At 30.2% G+C, this 9,025-nt stretch overlaps 1 protein-coding gene and 1 long non-coding RNA gene across 5 annotated transcripts; one reads left to right on the forward strand and one right to left on the reverse strand.

Moving 5' to 3' along the window:
• Positions 1-274: 274 nt before the first annotated feature.
• On the reverse strand, positions 275-3,078 carry LOC116766350 (tenascin-like). Of its 4 annotated transcripts, none has more exons than XM_061522781.1 (7): positions 2,913-3,078; positions 2,342-2,395; positions 2,142-2,270; positions 1,476-1,607; positions 979-1,083; positions 662-829; positions 275-467 (listed from the first exon to the last, which is right to left on the reverse strand). In XM_061522781.1, exons 1-7 carry the CDS (start codon positions 2,992-2,994, stop codon positions 358-360), a joined length of 780 nt encoding a protein of 259 aa, XP_061378765.1. In that variant the 5' UTR covers positions 2,995-3,078; the 3' UTR covers positions 275-357. The 4 variants fall into 4 exon arrangements, with proteins under 4 accessions (XP_061378765.1, XP_061378764.1, XP_061378767.1 ...); XM_061522780.1 differs by having other exon boundaries at positions 979-1,110; positions 2,913-3,073; XM_061522783.1 differs by lacking the exon at positions 979-1,083 and having other exon boundaries at positions 2,913-3,077.
• A 1,823-nt stretch (positions 3,079-4,901) lies between these two features.
• Positions 4,902-8,144, forward strand: LOC133319245 (uncharacterized). The gene is made up of 2 exons (XR_009752925.1): positions 4,902-5,352; positions 6,757-8,144. It is a non-coding gene; the product is annotated as an uncharacterized LOC133319245 (long non-coding RNA).
• Positions 8,145-9,025: the final 881 nt, after the last annotated feature.

Raw genomic sequence — 9,025 nt, forward strand, 5'->3', positions numbered from 1 at the left:
TAGCTACCATCAGACAGTTAGAGCAGGATAGCTTTTCCAATAGCAAGTGCCGAGGAATGAAAGACTTTATTGGTCGTAAATAGAAAATTACACTGTCGGTCGACTCAGGGTGATTTTCACCGAACGTTCCCTGTTAATATTGAACGAAGTCAGTTTTCCTCATGGTCATTCAGAGTCTCTTACTTTGTAATGTTTTTTATATCCCTAGAGGTAATTGCGTATTTAATATACATATAATAATTCGGTATCATATTTTAAATAAAAAGTCAAAACGTAATTTTAGCATAGATTATTATTGATACAAAAATTAAAATATATTTGTTAAATGTTGCATGAAGAAATCAATGTAAGGTATTATTAATAACAATGACAGGAGCCCTGTCTACACATCCCTCCTATGTAGTGCATTCGATGGCACATATCATTACAGGCAACCACATCGCAAGCTCCCAGAGATCTGACTTTGCCTGAAAAACGATAACTCGTATAAATATATTGGATTCATGGATGTATTTTGACATAGTTTTATTTATATACAGCTTCCTAATTTCTTTTAAAATAAGGATATCTTTGATAATATTTCACTATCAGAAATTCTACTTGGACATCTTTTACCTAAAAGTATTTCAATTGATGTATCCATACAATAAACTTAACGTACTATAGTTATCACAGATGCACTGTCCATCAGTGCAATGTCCTGCGGGTAGTCCAAGATTCTGACAATTGTCTTCACATACACTTTTACTGCATTCCTTTTCATTCTCCTTGTTGTTTTCAGACACTTCATTAAAGCCAACCGCTTTTGTATTTATGATATGGGGAGTTACTGAAAAAGTTAAACAATGTAAAAATATGTTTTACTTGTATAAGTTACAATTAAAGAACATAAAGTTAAATGATTCTTACATTAGTGTGAATTTGGATTCCCCTAACAAAGCACACTTTTCAATTTAACAGTAATGCGAATCAACTTACATTCATTCCTAAAGTTGTCGCACTTGCAGCGGTCTCCAACACAGACACCTCCCGGGAATCCCAGGCGACGGCACAATTGATCACAGGCCTGATAGTTGCAGCTGTCTAGTTCGTTGATATTTTGGAGGTTCACTATAATGTGGACCGAATTTTAATTATTTAAAAAACCTTACAGGAATTATAAACACAGAAATATATACTACATATTATGTAAACATGAAGCTTCTATGTACTGTACCTATATATAATTAAAAATCTGATTTTAATTTTTTTAAATCCTTTCTATATATTTTTAGATGGCTGTTTTGAAGTAATTTTTGTCTTTTATTATTTCAATTGAATCATGTTTAACTTCAGATTTAAAACATCATTTTATTATGGTCGAATAATTTGGCAAAAAGCACCAGTGTAATGTCCATAACTGGAAGAATATTTCTTTTCAGTCGCGGTTACATTAAAACAAAGCCCACTTTTCAAAATAATATGAAACAACTTACATTCATTCTTAAAGTTGTCGCACTTGCAGCGGTCTCCGACACAGGCACCTCCCGGGAATCCCAGGCGACGACACAATTGGTCACAGGCTTGATAGTTGCAGCTCTTGAGTTCATTGAGCTTCAGATGGTGTGCTATAAACAATATGCTTGATTCAAAATATTTTACATTAAAATATAATAAGACTGTATTTAATTTTGTAGTAATTATTTGCATATTAATTTAATTTATTATATAAAATTACATAAGCCAAGAAGCCTATAAAATTACATATCACAAAAAAAATTGTGGATATATTTACGCACTGCTTTATTTAAGTAAAGATATATAAAATATTTTAATACTCTATACAATTTGGTTGTTAAACTTAATTAAATAAACATTTGTAAATAAATCAGTATTTAATATACATAATTATTAAATATTCCTCTCACCGTTACGGTTTCAAATAATATAAGTTTGTGATTAAAATGGATCAAAGATTTGGTTTTTCCCATGAATTTTTCCTATCGACTTCTCTCCTATAGTCATTAAAATATCATCTATGTTAGGTTACACGTAACTTAATTTATTTTAGCAAATATTAATAGCTTTAAGTTAGTAGCAATATTAAATAGATTTACTGCTTGCAATGATTGTTATACGTAATTTATATTTTAAGGGATTACGGTCATCATTGCTGTTACAGATGCAATGGCCGCTTCTACAGGAGCCGCCGCTGTAACCCAAACTCTGACAATGGTAATTACAGATTGCTGGTCTACAATGTTTTCTAAGTAAAGATGCAGTTTTTACCCCTAAAAATATTTAGTATGAAAGACAGCTTTAACAAATTTTTATTCATTTAATGTTACTCAAGGTCGCTTACCTTCTACTTCATTATCCATATCATTCCTGTATTCCATTTCATTGCTATTAGAATCTAAAAAACGGTATATTTTAGTGTAAATAAAATATCAAATTGTTGTAATTATAATATAAAATACTAATGTCACCTTATATTATTATACTTAGAAAGATTCAGTTTCAATGTGCCATATGTGATGTAACGTTATTATGAAAAATTTATTGTATAAGTTTATTTTTAAAGGCAAATTAATATCATTAAAGCGAGTATTATTTGGACAAATTATACGAAGTATAAATGAATAAATATATATAAATTGTTTCCAACAGCTTTAACTTTTGTTGTTAATTTACAGATATGTTAATCAATCAATTTATAATCCCAAATTAATTATATATAACAACATATAAGCGACCCAATTCAGTTATCATTCTTAAAAAAAATTGCATAAAACTAAGGAACCACCTTTGGTACTGTGCCCTACCGAACATAATATTTATATTTTTATATAATTATTTTTCAACATGCATGATCATACTCATTACCTAACAATAATTCGATTTTATTATATCATGAATCTTTGATAACTCACCTTCTTCATATATGTTAACCGTAACAGCGGCCTTAACGACACACAATACTGCCACGAAATATATTACTTGGAGACCTGACATGACGATAAACTTCAGCTTAGAACAATTATTATGAAACTAACTTTGGATTTGGTCAGGGCCTTTTTATATCGTATTGGTACTCTTGACGGGACTGAACCGGGATGACTTTTCCTGATTTGTAAACAATCCATTGTATACATATGGTCTTGTGTTAATTCATCCTTAGTATGTGTTTATCAGTTAACCAAAAGTGTGTAAGTTATCGGGCTCGATAATTTTCAACTATTGATAAAATTGTCGTATGTTTTGTGTATTTACTAATTTCTGTCTGCGACTTCGTCTGCGTGTACTTCGGAATTATGTTTAGCGAGAAATGTGTAAACTGTGTTAAAACTAACTACTCTGTTAACTTGTGTATTAAATAGAATAACCAACCAGTAGCGACATCTATAACCTGCCTCACGTAATCATACGCAATAAAACTGTTATACTTTGATCGCATTGTAATTAAACTACGTCTTATTCTGTTTTCTCAGCTTGACTACGTCAGAGTTTCGTCAAAATCCGTTGGTAGTTTTTGCGTCTTGGCGTACGCCTATTCTGCTATTACATCCTCACAAACTTTCACACTTATAAAATGAGTAGGATGCACATATATCAAAATCATACTAAGGCCACAACTTAGAACTTTAACTGATAAGAAATCGTTGCTTAGTTCAAATATTTATAAAATAAATATTATCAAAACTTTGTCATCAAAAAGAAACGGACCGAATTACACGTTGACATTTTATGTAAACATTTTTTGTTACGTTTACTCTTTTGTTTAGACTTGTTGTCGGACATAAGATTAAAAAAAGTATTGTTCATGTATATTCTACATTACTGTAGTTTTTAAATGAAACTAGTATTTTTCGGATGAACTACGCGTGATATATTTTTGTAAAAAAGTTTCATACTCCCGACGTTTACTTTTCAGTTTCAGTTTAAGTTACTTTTACCGTGATCATGGTTGCTGAAAAGTAACCGAAACGTCGGGATTATGTAGTTTTAAAATAATAAAATCCGCGTAGTATATCCGAAATATATTAGTTTCATTTGAATGAATACTCGCGAAAATCTTAGATCTCATTACTGTAGTCTTATTTAAAAATAAATTTAGTAATTGTATCAAAAAATAATGCTAAATTCATCCCATACACTTCACGAATACCTTATCCTACCCTGACTCCATTTGGTGAAAACCTACGGGATGTTCGTGTCCTGACATGGCAGTTAAATGTATAGTTTGTCTGATTAATCGTGTCCGATTTATTTAATTATTAAAGCAACTAGAATTCGGTGAGATGAGTTAGATATTGGAATCTTAATGTGATCCTTAGTATGGGTATATTTTCTGTTTGAATTTTGTTTTAAATATTAGATCAAAATTTAGATCATAATTATACTAGTTATGTTATAGTCATCATACGGCTGATCTCCATATTATGCACCAGGGCTGTTCAAGAGCTGGTTGACGTGTTCTACTTCTCATCGTACACATGCACATGCGAAATCCAAACATGCGAATCAAGCGCCCTAAGTTATTGACAAATTGAATTTCCGCTGTATTATGAGAACAAGCTCTATCCACTGCAATCATAAAGATACATATAAACAACATTATATTATTTTCCTCTGCCATCCTCAAGATACGAAGGAACAGAATAGATATTGTAGTGAAATAAATATTGGTGTTCAGTGACCTGTTTGAAACCGGGTAGCGTCGATAAGTATGCTAAAGCTATTTTATTATTAATAACAGAACAGTTCCCTTTAAGTTAAATAAATAAGAAACATTTATTCTTTTGAATTGTTACAATTTTTCTGTTTATAAATGAAGTAGTGAAGTGTTGAAAAGAAAACTAATACTGTACTAACGTGCTCATTTTCAAGCATAACTTATATATGTACCATTCATCCCTTATGTCTCTATTTATATAATGAAGAAAATTTCATGATCCGACAAAGTGTTACCAATTAATGTACTGCAAATTATATATCATGTTATCGAGTTGGAAAGGCATACTATGGCGTTGTTTAGTTGTGAGTCATACTGTGGCAATTTATATCATGTGAGAGGTTTTTTACGGGGAATTCCTTTAACTTAATGGTAGGAGTCTAACCGAGTGCCCGCATGTTAACGACTATAACAATTTACGCATTATAAAATAATGCTGCACTGCATAGTTGTATTTACATTAATTCGCGTCGCGTTGATAACCGACTAGTTTCTTGAAACTCTTTCGATAACGGTCAGTGAAGTGTCATTATTAAGCAAACGTGCTTGTGATAACGTTACTAGAATCGTGCAAAATAAAATGAGTTTTTATATCAACATCTTTATCATGTTACTTATTATGAGTGTTGGATTCGAAGGTATATTACACTGAAATTATTTTTTTAAAGAGACTTTTCATAGAATACGTTTTAAAATATCTTTCTTCGCATTGTTGTTTAGGATATTTATGTAATAATACGTTTCAATATCTCTATATTCCCAATATAGTATTTCTGTTGCTAGCTGACTCAGTCGGGATGGAAACAAAAACGTGACACCAAGTTTCATTACTTTATGCTAATTTTATTGGACAAAAATTGTATCTAACAAAAGATTTTTTTTTTACAACATTTTTTATTTAAAAATATTTTATTATCAAGCTGATGACGTTTCCAAATATTGTTATTTAACAAATATTAATACAAGTCATGAATTAGTCTATGAAATTATTCATTTATATCCCTTATTTGGAACTTGACAATAAGCAAAATAAGGGATTCGGGACATTCATTCCTATAAATTCAGATCTGTTTCGAGCATAGTCGTAACTAAAATTTATGTTATAGGAACATAAAGTTCTAAGCAAATATCGTAATATATTTTACGGTTTTCCTCCTAATTCGAAAATATCGATGTCGTCTGATGAGGAAAATATTAATTGGCATTGCAATAAGTAATAACTGTTAGACAGCCTTGGCTTTGATGTGGCATTTTAATTATCCCAGAGCTAGTTTAGTTAGACCTCATTAATAGACTGGAGTGAGCTACAGTTTGGTAGATATGAATGTTTAATGATAATTATATTCCATCTTGCAGTGGTTTTCTTTAAATGAGCGTCAATTTATACTGTTAATTGTTACAGAAATTAACATTTAAACCAGTTTTACATTAATTAATTACGATTTACTATGGTTATGTCAAATGTTTGTTTATTAATCGTAGTGACTCCTATGGACGACTGTTCTGGCTTCTATTAGGTTTCACAAGAGTTCTCATGTCCCGGAGTATATTTGTAATAAATTAATGTATTTTTTCCAAGACATTTTTGAATTTTCCCAAATGTTAATTTTATAAATGCTTACAAAAGATAATCACTTAATAACTCAGTGAATTAATAAACTGTGGTAAAAATGTTTATGTTTCTTAAGACGCGATTTTCGGACGCTTAGCTAAGTTGAGCAAGAAGATATTATACTAAAAGCGTTATATAAATTGAAAAGTAATAGAAAATACAGTTAAATAATCTTCTTTTAATATTATTGCAACAACATGGATTTATTTATTGTGAAAAATTAACGCAATCAGCGACTTCTTGTCGATAGATAATCATCTTTATAAGAGATTATAGTAGAGAACAACACTAACATATAAGATTGTTATATTCTTTAAGAAAAGAGTTTTAATTTTTGAGATGGTTGTTTTTATTACAATCTTAATGAACAACAAGTTATGTTATGAAATCTTGTGAAGTTATTGTAACTGTACAACTTATATTGTTTCAGTGACCGGGACCTCTGCAGTACGCCGTCGCTCCTGTCGACTGGACTGTTCAGAATATTGCCAAACCAAGGGTATCGCAGAGGGAAGATGCAGCCGCAATGGTGCATGTATTTGTCAACGATCGTTTTACAATACATAAATGACTAGTTGTGCATAACATACATATGTTGTAGTATATAAGTAGCCTATTTAGTTTTAGAAAATTTTAGGACGAAACCTCTCAGCATTCCATGGATTCACCGTGCGGGTGGCGGGTCCATCGCGTTGCAGGGAGAGAAGCTTCAACGGTACCTGGGACTTGCGACCCAGGTGTAGGTTTAAGGGGCCCCTATCTAACGCGCGTTAATATTATTTTGTGATTTCTGTAAGATTTAAAAATTATGTTAATTTTTTTTGTGTAATTTTAAACCACAACAAGCATAAAATTGAAATATGGACGAAGATTAAAAAATACAAGTTTGCGTAGCATAGCAAGATCTAAGACTTTCGCGAGTATTCATTGAAATAAAACGATTATTTTTCGGACTTACTACGCGATTTTGTCTCGTCTCCGCGTGATCACGGTTGCTGCGAAGTAACCGAAACGTCAAAATTTAAAATAATTAATCTCGTAGTGAATCCAAACATATATTTGTTTTTTTTTTGCAAAGCATAGTTTAAGATAAGAAATGCAATTTCGTTTTCAATTAAGTTTTTTCAGTATTTTTATTTTATATATACATACATTGTTACAATTGTAATATCACGAGTTAATTATATTTATACAACAGTTTGCCGTAGTCACGTGAAAAATATATAAATTTTTATCAAAGTTTATAATTTATTCAAAAAACATTAGGGTAACGACCTAAGCCAAATAAAACAAGTGGACACTTACAAACGCCCTTCAGTTTAGCAAGACCCCTAATTATATAATCATGTTTATCGCCTCACTGTGCCGGAATTGAAGTATGCTCTTGAGTATGAATGCTGGTAAATCTAAATTATAATATGTACCCTACTTATAACAGTACAAAACATTCAAACTAAATAATTAATTTTCATTATTGTTGTAACCTCTTCTTAAGCTGTGATAACCTACACATAGTACTGTAAAAGTAAATAGTAAAACTATTTTTTTTTATGTATATTTTTATGTGAAACAATTTATTTTATTATTAACCGCATTATATATCTGTACATATATTTTTAATGACATTCCTTTGAAGTGTTGTTTATATTGTTGATCTTAAATTAAAATCTTATTTTTATTTTGTTGTATAAAAGCGTTTTTACTTTCAATAAAATATTGTTAAAATTATATTTTTATAATAAATAAACGAACTAAACGGAAACAATATCTCAAATTGTATAATATCCTTTATCAATAAATGCAATGTTAAAAAGGTAAGAGTTATTTTAATCTATTTAGTTATGCATTTATTTTCTTCTTCGTCTTGTGCATTGAGACTTTTAGATTTCAATTCACATACAACAACTCTGAGCTTGTATCGAGACCTCCTGATACGGTATACGGCAACACAAAGCTTTCTAAATGTCCTAATAAAATAGCAGTACCTTCGTATTTGTTATAGAATGTTCTCGGAATTCTGTTGTTTCATTTTATGAATTATTTATCAGATAAATTTAACAGAGATTAAACTGTTTGTATGTCACATATTTATGGTAGTAAAAGGTTTGTTTTATGGAACACTACTCCATTTATCAAAACCGAACCATTAAAATGAAAAGATGAAATTTAAACTGGAGAACAAAATCTGAATCATTATATTATATCTATTAAAGATTTTGATAAGATCAGTATCAACAGTAAAAAACATCTATTAAAGTTCAGTATAATACTGGCAGGAAAAAGAATGATCGAAATTCAAGCAGTTTGTTAAGATTTGAAATAATTGAAATAGTTTTTATATCGAAACAGCTAAACGTAAGGGATGTGGTCATATTTGCCATTGTAAATTGATGATTATATTTAAAAATGAAATGTTACCTTTATTCGGATTACAGAATATAAAAAATAATTATTCTCTGTTGATCTATTTAATTAATAGTCTTATTTACAAAGTAACTTTGAAGCAACCCAACAATTTAAATAAGTTCAGATATTTGGAAAGTTATAACGCTTACTCGGAGATTTGTCTTTACTTATGAAATTATGATTCTGTGAAAGTAACCAAATGTTGGTTATATGAAATACTCAGTAGTAGATTTAAGTTCATCTTACAATTAGCTCTAACCCCAGCGTTACTAGACTATTGTTAGAGTGATTTA

Source organism: Danaus plexippus, chromosome 15 (genome assembly GCF_018135715.1).
Source record: "Danaus plexippus chromosome 15, MEX_DaPlex, whole genome shotgun sequence".
Taxonomy (NCBI): Eukaryota; Metazoa; Arthropoda; class Insecta; order Lepidoptera; family Nymphalidae; genus Danaus; species Danaus plexippus.

Bases quoted from the DNA above. Each gene is read 5' to 3' on its own strand.
- LOC116766350 (XM_061522780.1), bottom strand. From the start codon at position 2,994: ATGTCAGGTCTCCAAGTAATATATTTCGTGGCAGTATTGTGTGTCGTT. The intron at 2,271-2,341 runs GTAAGCGACCTT...AAATATTTTTAG, and splicing joins TATGGATAATGAAGTAGAAG to GGGTAAAAACTGCATCTTTA. The intron at 830-978 runs GTAAGTTGATTC...TAACTTTTTCAG, and splicing joins CGACAACTTTAGGAATGAAT to TAACTCCCCATATCATAAAT.